The sequence below is a fragment of the Salmo salar genome, chromosome ssa23, assembly GCF_905237065.1.
Source record: "Salmo salar chromosome ssa23, Ssal_v3.1, whole genome shotgun sequence".
Taxonomy (NCBI): domain Eukaryota; kingdom Metazoa; phylum Chordata; class Actinopteri; order Salmoniformes; family Salmonidae; genus Salmo; species Salmo salar.
In genome coordinates this window covers 11,705,927-11,719,431 of record NC_059464.1, presented here as the reverse complement: position 1 = coordinate 11,719,431, position 13,505 = coordinate 11,705,927, and the positions used below count along the sequence as shown (strand labels likewise).

At 41.9% G+C, this 13,505-nt stretch overlaps 1 protein-coding gene across 1 annotated transcript in view; it reads left to right on the top strand.

The window, feature by feature from the left end:
- LOC106583994 (pituitary adenylate cyclase-activating polypeptide type I receptor) overlaps positions 1 to 13,505 on the top strand; it is a 49,957-nt gene that overhangs the window by 20,035 nt on the left and 16,417 nt on the right. The window contains exon 3 of the mRNA XM_045705892.1: positions 13,158 to 13,258. Within this exon, the coding sequence (XP_045561848.1) occupies positions 13,158 to 13,258 (101 nt within the window). The remainder of the gene's footprint in view (positions 1 to 13,157; positions 13,259 to 13,505) is intronic.

Sequence of the window (13,505 nt, the reverse complement as noted above, 5' to 3'; positions counted from 1 at the left end):
GTGGTCATATTTACTTTTAATGGATATACTTTTTAACAAAACGACAAACAACAGTTCCGTCAGATGAACTACACTAAACAGAAAACAACTACCCACAAAACCCAGGAAGAAAACCCCCTACTTAAATATGATCTCTAATTAGAGGAAACGAGGTTCAGCTGCCTCCAATTAGAGAACAACCCAAACAATCCCAACATAGAAATATAAAAGCTAGAACTTAAACATAGAAATATAAAACATAGAAAACCCCAAAACACCCCCTGTCATGCCCTGACCAACTCTACTATAGAAAATGACATCTTACTAGGGTCAGGATGTGACAGTAATCCTCACCAAAACAACAAACCTGATAGCATTCAATCATACAATGGGATGAAAATGCAACCGAACAGATGAACAGGAATGACATTTACTCCCACAGGTCTGGTAAAAAGATCTATCTGAAAACCACACCCCTACTAAGCCACGCCTCCAGTCCAGGGTTCCTCTAAGAACCCTTTGCTACATTGAAATGTTAAAGGTTTCTCAAAGAATGCCACAACTAACTAAAGGTGCCAATATGAATCCATTGACTGCAGGGGTTCCTTGAGGATTTCCAGGGTTCCTTGAGTGACCACTAATTCTAGGAGTGTACACTAAAGAAAACAAACACTGTTATGGCCTCTCTCATGGCTCGTAAAATGGTTGACATTGGATAAGGTGTTTAAACATGATACATTCATCACTGTGTGTGTGTGTTTTATGTTCTTAAAACGACTACACTAAGAACGTCTCCATGGAGTCAGAAACACACTCTGTCGAAGTATGTGTGTGTTGACCAAAATTCATGTGTGACTGCAGGGAAATATGTAGTGTGTATTGGTTTGATATGTGTTAACCAATATTAATGGGTACGTTTAGGGAAATATTCAGTGTTTTTGGTGTGGAGGTTTGTGTATATGGCTTGTACTTCTCAATGACAGGAAGAGCAAAAGACGGAGAGTGTGTGTGTGTGTGTGTGTGAGAGAGAGAGAGGGAGATAAATATCAAAATAAAAATGGAAAGAACAAGAGATAGGGAAAAACCCCCTTGAAGCATTATCTCAGTGAAACTTGAGCTTGGACTTAAACTTGGTGTGAGTGGGAAGGGCGGGGGTTGTCAATGTGATCCATGACCTCATAACTCAATTAAGAGTGGGAGCTAGCCTACAGAGCACTCCCTGGATCCCCTCCCCCGCAGACTCAGTCAACTATAAGTACACCAGAGGCACTTAGCGCCACGGAGGGAAAAATAAAGAAATAATCAAAAATCAAAGGGTTCAACTGAGAGAGTGAGGAGGAGTGTGAGGATGAGCATTATTGAAGCTTGTTAGCCACAGTTGTTCAGTCTCTACTGTCTCTGGAGTTTTAGCCTTAGCCCTCAGTTATGCTACGCTACCGCTAGGCTAGATAGTACAGCTGTCTTACCATGGCTGCAGGGCTACAGGCCTCCGTGCTATGGCCACTAGCCACTTTATGCTAATGCTAATACAGAATCTAAAATCTCACTGGCATCTTATCAGTCAAGCCGCCCACTCTTCACTATACTGTTCAAAACCCCACATTCATTCTCCTACCGCTCACCGTCTCACTGTGGAGCAAGGTACTGGATGGGTGCAGTTATAATTTATTATCCATAACAGCCAATAGGCAGCTTCACAGTCCCATTGTGTTAAACCCTCTTTAACCTCCTTTTCTCAGTAAGCTGCTGTGTTGATACAGGGCTGATGAGCTGTTATGAAGGTGTCATTAGTGGATAGTAATTCACTACTTCTACAGTGGAAGGCCAGAGGCAGGAGAGAGGGGGCAAGGAGATAGCATAGTGGAAGATGCTTAGTCTACAAAATAAACACAACACCTATTCTCAAAGCCATAATCAAATCTCATGCGTCCGTAAATAGCAACATCAACGCAACACTGAGAGCGTGGACCAAGGCATTCAACTCTGGTCAGATTTCTGGGGATATGGATGAATATAAAACTACACAAATTCAATCAACGTGTAGCTCTCGTAGTTCATTGTTATACAATGGGTGGTGCTAATCCTGAATGCTGATTGGTTAAAACCACATTCCAGCCGGTGTCTATTGCACAAGTTACCACCGGCTAAATCTATAACGTTAAAATGCCTATTTACTCTGTTCCATCTGATTGCGCAATCCACTTTTTCATCAGCCCTGCCAGACAATTTATTAACTTGATCTCCGCTATAAAAAGCATCCAGACATTATCTCACATTTCTTTTAGACTAACAATTAGTTTTTAACAGCAGAGATTTGTATAAACTTTGCTGTCTGTCCCTCTGATATTTGCAACATTGTTTCAATATTCAAATTCGATCTCCGACTGTCCCATAGTAATGAATGTGTCGGGAGTCGGGACGAGAGACAGGCAGGCAGCATTTCTCAGCCAGTCGAAATCATGAGTCAGCTGGCATCCTTTTTATGGATACATTCAAAGAAATGTAAATTGAAAAAAGGTCAAACGAACTGAAGTGCAGCTAGTTTGCAATCTTTCCAGCTTCAGTTTGAAGTGATTGTGTTAGCTTTGTTATTGGCTCCACTGAAGAACAGTGTCCTGACGAGAGAGCACATTATCTATGCCAGGTGAAATCGTGCCTCATTAGCTCATTGTTATGAATGTATCCAAATAAATGTCACTGGAAAACAGCTTAAACAAATGCAAATCAAATCAAACTTTATTTGTCACATGCACCGAATACAAGTGTAGACCTTACCATGAAATGCTTGCTTACAAGCCCTTAACCAACAGTGCAGTTCAAGAAGAGTTAAGAAAATATTTACTAAATAAACTAAAGTAAAAAACAATAAAAAGTATCACAATAACATAACAATAACGAGGCTATATACAGGGGTTACCGGTATCGAGTCAGTGTGTGGGGGTACAGGTTAGAGGTAATTTGTACATGTAGGTATAGGTGAAGTGACTATGCATAGATAATAAACAGCGAGTAGCAGCAGTGTAAAAAACACATGTAATAGTCCAGTGGCCATTTGATTAATTGTTCAGCAGTCTTATGGCTTGGGGGTAGAAGCTGTTAAGGAGTCTTTTGGTCCTAGACTTGTCGCTCCAGTATCGCTTGCTGTGCGGTAGCAGAGAAAACAGTCTTTGACTTGGGTGACTGGAGTCTCTGACAGTTTTATGGGCTTTCCTCTGACACTGCCTATTATATAGGTCCTGGATTGCAGGAAGCTTGGCCCCAGTGATGTACTGGGCCGTACGCACTACCCTCTGTAGCGCCTTACGGTCAGATGCCAAGCAGTTGCCATACCAGGCGGTGATGCAACTGGTCAGGATGCTCTCGATGGTGCAGCTGTAGAACCTTTTGGGGATCTGGGGACCCATGCCAAATCTTTTCAGTCTTCTAAGGAGGAAAAGGTTTTGTCGTGCCCTCTTCATGACTGTCTTGGTGTGTTTGGACCATGATAGATCGTTGGTGATGTGGACACCAAGGAACTTGAAACTCAGCTACTTTGTTGTTATTCTGGCTGCACTGTTTGACGTGACTGTTAGTTGGCTAGCTAGCAAGCAAGGGATAAGAACATTACCAGCCAGTATGGCAATGGAACATTTACAACAAACGACTGGGTACAGAACAAATACACTGAACGACTGGGTCTTGTCTCTGGCAACCGAATCGATAGAAAGAAAATGCAGCTGGCTTGGGTAGCAACCATAGATTTGTGTCGGGACTATATCTTGTGGAAGGATGAAATAGTACAAATAAATTAATTCAAACGTTTTTAATGAAAATATGTCAATCATTATTTGAATATGTTGTTAACCCATTGTATAAAAGTGATAACCCCCGCGACGCCGGCGTTTGCAGGATACATTGGCACGGTTTGCCGGCCCTTGACTTCGTCTCGGACCTAACAACTCCCGCGCCAATATATCCACCAAACTCCAGCTTCTCTGGCATTATCACTTAAATAACCAACTGTTCCGAGACACCAAGACTACTCCATGGCTATTCTAAATCATACAAAGTTCCCATAGATGTGACTAATAACTTAACACCTAATACTAACCATGGCAGGGATTGTAATAAAACACAACAGGAAAACAATAAAATACATAAATTGATAAAGGAATAATCGACAAATATACCTTACCATTCAAGATAGGGAATGTTGTAAAATAATTAGTATTCTAATTTCTATTCATAGTATTTATAAATAGATAAACGGCAATATTAGAAGGGATAATTATTGAAATAATACATCTTCAAATAAAAATAACTGAAACACAAAAGTACTAAAAAGCCCAAAATTACAGTACCAGTCAAAAGTTTGGACACTTATTACAGTAAAAATAAAGAAAAACCCTTGAATGAGTAGATGTGTCCAAACGTTTGAGTGGTACTATAGTTAGGAAGCAACATGTAGGGATAAAAACAGAAAACAGATATAGAAGGCACAGTATGTGGGTATGTGCGGGTGTATTGTGTGTTTTTGGAAAAATTATTAAGTGGATGAGAAAGGAAAATGGTTGCAAATGCCAGAGCCCATGTGTCTGCCAACAAGAGTTGTGACAGAGAGAGACAGCGCATAGTAGCAGCAAACGGCTCTAGCGACTCCTGTGGCGGGCCGGGGCACATGCACGCTGACTTCGGTCGCCAGTTGTACTGTGTTTCCTCCGACACAATGGTGCGGCTGGCTTCCGGGTTAAGCGAGCAGTGTGTCAAGAAGAAGTGCGGCTTGGCAGGGCCGTGTTTCAGAGGATGCATGGCTCTCAACCTTTGCCTCTCCCGAGTCTGTACGGGAGTTGCAGCGATGGGACAAGACTGTAAATACCCATTTGATATCATGAAATTGGGGAGAAACAGGGGTAAAAACTATTCAAAAAAATTAAATAATGTTAACTGTTTGTGCATACTGAGCAACGTATAACTCCTATCTATCCCATGTTATGTACAGCTGGGTACCCTCGCTTGATGCAAGATGAGCTTAATGTTGGCACAACTGCCTATCTCGTAGCAGTGTGAACCCAGCCACCCTACAGAACAGAACTATATGAGTAGCCTAATCATCTGTGGTCTGCATGAAATATACACTATAAGCAACCTAAGCAATAAGCACCCAGCCAACCACGTGTACTGATATGCACTGAACTTCATTACGAGGGCAACCAAAGTGAAAAACCGTCTCTCTGAGGTCAGGGCGTGACAAGTAGAGTAAAATGATGACCTGATAACGAAAGAAACAGACCCCATAGATTACTAGATAAGCCTGCATTTCCCGGATAACCGCTAACAGACCTTCCCGTAAGAGCTTGATCGTCAACACTGATCGCCATGTGGGTGTTTAGCAAGCCCAGCACATGCTAGATAATGTTTAGTATCAACAGCCCATCCAACACGCCGAAACTAAAGCAAGCCTTGATTAGTCATCGCACAGCTATACGCGTCAGCTTCCCCAATAAGGTCCAGGGTGAGAACTTAAAGTCTGAGGAGGAAAGGGGAGGGTTGGGCAGAAGTATCAATTTAAAATGAGGCTGTACTTCTTTGAATATGTGCTAATGATAAAAAAAAAGATCCAGTAATATTTACCCTACGACAGACTAAACACCAGTCAAGTAGCGCAGAGATCCTGCTACTTGACTGCTGAACAGTTCATGTAGCACCCACACATTTGGAACAGCACACGTTGGTAGATATGAGTCACGCTCAGTGAGCTGCATCAGGCTATAAGATGCCTGCATACGCACTATGTACAAGCATGCATGATAACGCACATCAGCTTGCTTACTGCTGTCCTAAAATGGTGTGCCACCGTACTACAATGCTCCAGCAGATGCTATGGAAGGAATAGCTAGTGTTGCACTCTAAGTAACCGCAACCTCACTGTGTGCTCTTGGAATAATAGTAACCATGCCATAACACTATGTGCAGATGATACAGAACATACAGCCAGCCATGCATGAATTACACAACATCCACCTACTGTAGGTGATGTATATGGAGCCTAACCAGCACGCACTCCCACAATGCAATATTGGTAGCCATGCCATGTGCTTACTGTGTGTAGAAAATGAAGCAAAGAATATCAGCTAACATCTGAATGTGCAAAACTCTACACCAAACCAGCAAAACAGTACACATCTCTTGCAAAAGCAAACAATTCTTGCAAAACTCTTCAAACTCTTTTAAAAATGATGTTTTTTTGCGTCAATACAGTACACACAAACCATTTGAATAAGCACACAAAGCACCAACTACGCACTGATGGTATAAATGAAAAACACTTTTCTGTGTGCAGGGTATAGCAGTTTGCAATAAAGTATAGTCATACATATAGTAAACACACATACACATAGGTATCCAAATGTGTAAAGTATGGATGTGTATTCCGAACATAACACACTATCAATACAAATAAGGGGGAAAAGTTTTTTATTTTTTATTATGAAAATGTTCTAACACTTCTCAAACCAAAAAAACGCAGTAGAAGAAAACAAAAGCATTTGTGCTAGAAAAAAAGACTTCATCCACATCACATGCAATGTTGTCTTGAGCTAGGCAGCGTGGGAAGTATCGCCTGGAGTGCGGTATCCAGGCCAGGCATGACCCCTGATCGATGTCTCCACAAGCCTCCTCCATTGCCCTTAGAAAGGGTATGCATTGGTGGGGCTGGAGATCATCCACCTTCCAACGCCATGCAGAGAAGAATTCTTCAATAGGATTCAAGAACGGAGAGTATGGGGGGGAGATTGAGTGCAATGAAAAGTGGGTGACATGTGAACCAATTGCGGGCCACAGCAGCCCAGTGGAAACTAACATTGTCCCAGATGATAACGTACCTGGGCTGCTCTGGCCCCTGGTCATTAGGGATTAGTCTGTTGTGGAGGGTGTCCAGAAATGTGATAATGTGTGCAGTGTTGTATGGGTCTAGGATTGCATGATGGTGAAGGACACCTTTTTGACTAATAGCCGCACACATTGTTATGTTGCCACCACGTTGTCCCAGGACGTTGATGATGGCATGGTGTCCGATGATATTTCTGCCACGGCCCCTTGTTTGAAACCTGCCTCGCCACATATATTAGCTCATGATGCACTGTATCGGCTTCTAGCTCCACGACTTTCTGAAAGAGAGTCATGGTACATGGGAATCAGAATGACAGTTTGGGACCTTTAAAGGCTTCACCTTCCTTTTTGCGCATGTCACAGTGGGGCCAAACAATTCCTTGTGTGTCCCTGGAGCATCCAGGAGGTCCACACTCTAAAAATAAAAGGTTCCTAGAGTACCCTTTAGGGGTTCTTCAAATTGAAACTGTGGGGAACCCCTATAGGGGAACCCCTATAAGTTCTTCAAATAACCTCTTTTAATGGATCCTCAAAGAAACTTTTGAAAAACTTTTTGGGGTACATTTTTTAAATACCCCTGATATTATTATTATTAATGATAATAATATGCATAACAATAACACAATATTTTATTTCTCCGTTTATTATGATTTTAGTGGCAAAGTAGAAGAAAAAAAGTTCTAATATGCAGAGCCCCAAGTCCAATGGGTATTTCCTCTGGCGTGTTGATGTTAATGTGTTGATGTTCTCCGTATCCATAGCCAGAATAATTTTGCAGTGCGTGGTGATTGAACAGGTTGCTTGTTATGTTGTGAGATTCTAATTCTCAGAGTATAAAACATAACAGACACTACGAAAGCTCAAACCAAGTTTACTCTTCCCAGAGGGTCAATACAGCTGCATCAGACCACGACATTTCACACAAGCACTGATATTTAACCCTTTCTCCTTGGCCGAGTCTCCTCCTACTCATCTGAACAAACATTGTATCTTTATGTATTGTATCGTTATAAGTGATATGGGCCATAAACTTTTCTTTGTCCCTTAACGTGACCTGACCTCAACCCCCTTCATCACTAATCCATGGCTCTCTCCCCTTATCAATGCCTGCCACATGTGATTGCTTTCCCTACACTCAGTACATTCCAAACTTAATTGCCCCCACCATATACTTTCCTCCTACAGATAACCATTAACTTCTGGTGTAGACCCTCTAAACCTAAGCACTCAATATTTCAATAGGATACCTGATAATTAACCCTATCCCAAGTTTAGGAGGTAGTACCCAGAATCCATCAATATTCATCAGAGATGTAGGAAGGGTGAAGTCTGTTAATCCCAAAAAATGTAATTATACATAAGATTAACAAAACACACAACCGTATTCATACCTTGGTTTTTGTGGTGAATGTGAATGAAAAAATCTGTTTTGATAATGGTTTCCATACACATACCTTGTCCATAATGTAGAGACTTATTGGATATTCATTGAAGGGGTAAGGGAGGAAGATGTGATCTGCATAACATACCAATACCAACTGACATACCTGTGTATGCCTCCTTGTCTGTATACCTGCAGACACAGACACAAAAGTGAGCAGTTCAGTCATCTGCACCCAATACAGCTAGCCTTCAAGATATTCTAATAGCCCACATATTCTTACCTCTTTGTTGATTGATATCCATTGAATTGTGTCCAGTCTGTTTTAGAAAGATTTGCACAAATATAAAGATCTACCGTAATTTCCGGACTATTAAGCGCCCCTGAATATAAGCCGCACCCACTGAATTTTTTTTATTTATTTTTTTACATAAATAAGCCGCACATGTCTATAAGCCGCAGGTGCCTACCGGTACATTGAAACAAATTAACTTTACACTGGCTTTAACGAAACACGGCTTGTAACAAAAATAAATAGGCTTTAACGAAACACGGCTTGTAACAAAAAATAAAACATTAGCAGTAAACAGTAGCCTACCAAGAAAGTAATTGGTCACCATCTTCCTCCTCCTGTGCACTGAAACCATCTCCTTCGGTGTCGGAGTTGAATAGCCTCAGAATTGCTTCATCCGATATTGGATCGTTTTCATTGTCGCTCTCGTCACTTTCATCCGGAGGCAAATCCCCCGCTGAGCCCTCTTCAACACGCAGTAGTCCAGCCTTTCGAAACCCGTTGATGATAGTGGATTTTTTGACAATGCTCCACGCTGTCAGGACCCACTGGCAGACTTGACCATAAGTTGCTCTTCACATGCAGCCCATTTTAGTGAAGGATTTCTCCCCACTTGTCATCCAAGCCTCCCGCTGAACATGGAGCGCCACCTTAAATGCACGATTTACACTGATGTCGAGTGGCTGCAAATACTTTGTTGTGCCCCCAGGAATCAGGGTGACAAAATGACTACCGTAATCAGAATGATGGGAAGTTTGAGAGCGCTCGATTGAATCTAAACAGTAAACAAAAAAGTTGTTTTACTGTAACCCGTTTGGCAATTTCATTGGTCTAATGAAAGCTTCATGCCGCCAAAAAACTGAGCACGTCACAGAATGTATTTTATTTTATTTTTTTAAATTGAAAGCGGGAAAAATCCATATATTAGCCGTGTCATTGTTTAAGCCGCGAGGTTCAAAGCCTGGGAAAAAAGTTGCAGCTTATAGTCCGGAAATTACGGTACTCAATTTAAGGTAAGTGCCTTAACCTTCTGTCCTTTCAAATTCAAATCAAAATGTTTCAGTTGGGCAGTTAGGTGCCTGCAAGAACCCCCACCAGCTAAGGAGGTTCCTTGATGAATCCCATTCAGTTGTACAACTGACTAGGTATCCCCCTTTCCCTTCTTGGCTGAACCTTTTGGGGGCCATTTTCGGTGCCAAGAACCCTTTGGTTCTTCGAAGAACCCTTGTTGAACCACTAGTTTTTAATAGTGCACTTTCTCTTTGAAGCTGGATAAGTTTAGCCAAAAGTACCCTTTCTCCCACCTCCACTAGGCTCATGGTATGACCACAGCCTTGGATGGTACTATGGGAGGAACGGAGGCTCAGGTCTGTAATCATACAGATCTCCTCCCAAGCATCTGGATCTAGGGTGTCTGAGTCCAGATGCTTCCCCACCTCCTCCAGTAACGCAGCCTGATACGCCAACAATAAAGAGGTCACATTGAGGTCTCTAATTACTTGGGCTGAGGCTTTGCACATTTCGGAAAAACGGAAGCAGTAAAGCCCTCTGCCTTTCCAGGGATTGAAGCGCTGGTGTCGTTAGTAACACGGCACGAGGGGCTGAGGTGGTGAGCACAGTATAACTCTATAGCCATGAGGTTAGTGGGGCGTTAGCTAGCAAGCAGCTACCTCATGGTGAAGGTATGTCGTGGCTAGCTCAGTGCTGGAGGCACTGGGCTTTTACCAGTATTTCCAACATTATCCACTAGTGTAGCTGCAGGTAGAAAATCAATGGTAAATGTTCTGTAATTGACATAAGCTGTCTCCAATCAATCAATGTTTGGTTGTGCGTGTGTGTTTGCCAGGGGGATCGCCTGAGCCAGGGGAGGCATAGCTCTGTGAATCTTAATCACACAAAACCTATTATTTGGCAAGGAATTGTATTTGTAGATTTTTATTTAACTAGTCAAGTCAGTTAAGAAAAAAAATCTTATTTACAATGATGACCTTCCCTGGCCGAAACCTAACAGCGCTGGGCCAATTGTGTGCCACGCAATGGGGCCTTCAATTACCACTGGTTATAAAACAGTCTGGAATCGAACCAGGGTCTGAAGCGACACCTATAACACTGAGACGTATTGCCTTAGACCACTGTGCCACTTGGGAGCCCCTTGATCAGTGATTCTACATCTCACTTTGCTCAAGCTGATCATCTCCAAGAAGTTGCCGTTAAATGAGTCAATTAGGGGCAGTTTAAGGGAAGAGTCAATGAAACCAACCATGCAAGTATATTGTCGGGAATTCTGTCGGCAGCCTTGGCCAGGAGTCGAACCCTAGTCAAATCAAATCAAATTTTATTGGTCACATACACATGGTTAGCAGATGTTAATGCGAGTGTAGCGAAATGCTTGTGCTTCTAGTTCCGACCATACAGTAATATCTAACAAGTAATCTAACAATTTCACAACTACCTTTTACACACAAGTGTAAAGGAATGAATAAGAATATGTACATATAAATATATGGATGGGCGATGGCCGAACGGCATATGCAAGATGCAGTAGATGGTATAGAGTACAGTATATACATATGAGATGAGTAATGTAGGCTATGTAAACATTATATAAAGTGGCATTGTTTAAAGTGACTAGTGATACATTAATTCCATCCAATTTTTATTAATAAAGTGGCTAGAGATTTGAGTCAGTATGTTGGCAGCAGTCACTCAATGTTAGTGACGGCTGTTTAACAGTCTGATGGCCTTGAGATAGAAGCTGTTTTTCAGTCTCTCTGTCCCTGCTTTGATGCACCTGTACTGACCTTTCCTTCTGGATGATAGTGGGGTGAACAGGCAGTGGCTTGGGTGGTTGTTGTCCTTGATGATCTTTTGGCCTCTATGTGTTTGTGTGTTTCTTTGTGTTCATTATTTCCTGCCACTATGGCCCTTATCTCTCTCTCCTTTTCTGTCATTGCCCTCTGCGGTGCATCTAATCCTCTATCTAATCAATCTGTAGAAATAATAACACACATCCCTCTAATCCCTTAACCCATATCAACATGTCAAAAACACACACACACACACACGCATGCACGCACACACGCACACACACACACACACACACACACACACACACACACACACACACACACACACACACACACACACACAACACATGCAATCATATACATGAGTATGATCATAAAGAAATAAGCAGAACAGAGAGAAGACAGGTCCCCAGGCTATTAATTAGCCTGCGGCATTCTGAACTAAAGTCTAGTATGATAAAGTATTGAACACTGTTTCACTGTAAACTTTCGTTGCTTTTTGTCTGTTCTTTAACTATTGCAACGCACTGTATCAGGGCATCATGCAACCCAAAAATCTGAACAGGCACAAAGTACGTGAGGATGGCTGGGGGGTGTTCTGGAGGGTGCTTATGCTCCACGTTCGTAAGTTGGAGAATTTTGCAATTTTCAAACACCTGAAACAGATTTTTCCTGCATTCTAGAGCCATAATTATTATGCTTAAATCTTTGTAAAAAATATATATACTTTTTTCTGCATATCTAAGCATACCTCTTGAGCTGTCTATCCTCCTGACTGGTGGTTATTTTTAAAGAAACTAAATATGCTTCTCTGCATAACTGCTCAAATCTGGGTAACATATTGAAAGGAATGTGAGTCTTATTCAGTACATTTAGTTATTACTTGCTTTTCTAAAGTCTACCAACCTGGCCAGCAGGAATGTCAGCTAAAATAGTTAGACAAGCTAGCTACTCTAACTTGATTGATAGCCTGAAATGGCTTCTTGGTAGCTATTTATGAGGTTATGAGATTGGGAACCTATCTGGGCCAGCTAAGCCAACTTCATGAATTGCTAAGTGGCTAGTGGTATTAAAGAGAAAAAACAAACACATTTTTTTGGTTCAAAATAAAAACAGGATGAATCTGAGGGGGCAAGTGCCCCTGTGCCCCATATGGGAATGATACCTCTGATCTGTAGAACTGAAGGAATTTTGCAATGCTGTAGTTCTGTCTGATTATTCTACTGTATGTGAGGGGAGAATGAACTGGCGACCCTCCTGAGTTCTATATGGGGATAAGGAATTTGGGTAGAAGTCCATCCTCTCTCCTCCATGACCCGGAAACCGATAAGTGGTTGAGTGGTCGAGGACTGTCAAATCGTTAGTAGGCAAACAGAATATGGTTTACCCCTCCTCGATAGCCTCCTTTTAGCTTGGACGCACCAGTGTATCATACTGCGGAAGAGTTTTGATATCTTCCACAACCTCTTTGAACCAGCTGTTGTATTGTCAGAGAACAATATGTTACATATGGTTTTATCTACAAAATGTTCTTAATTTGTTTGTATCAATTTACACATTTATTTTGGGATTCCACCCCTGTAAACGTAATTTGCCTGACAAAGTGTGTGTGGAGAAGGACCGTCTCATTTCAAACAAGTGCATTTCCGTCCACATTCCCTCTCCTCGATTACCTTTGATCCTTTTCAAAAGGAGGTGAGCGAGGACAGAGGAGACAGGATGCAGGAGGATGAGCAAATCTAGTTGAGAAAATACTTGCAGGCTACCAGCTCTGGTGGCTCCTCCTTCACACCCTCAGGGCTGGCCTCTGATTGGTTGATCTGTTTCTCAGGCTACATCTTCAGGAACTGTACGAAGGATGGCTGGACAGAGCTGTACCCTACTTATGAGGAGGCGTGTGAGTTCGCAGAGGAGTCAGAGACAGGATCAGAGGTTAGAGAAATCACATCACTCACATACTGTACATTCTCATTTACTCACTCTGTTATTCAGTCACTCATTGAAATGTTCCACTTTCAATTTTGTTCTGTGGGAGAAGGAATGTGATTGGTTGAGGACAGAAGGAATGTCACTTTCATTCTGCCCTTAGAACCAAATTGAACGAGGAAACCTCTAATGAACTATTCAGTCATGTGCTTGTCTGAATTATCTGGCCTGTACTGTACTCTTATTCTAACAG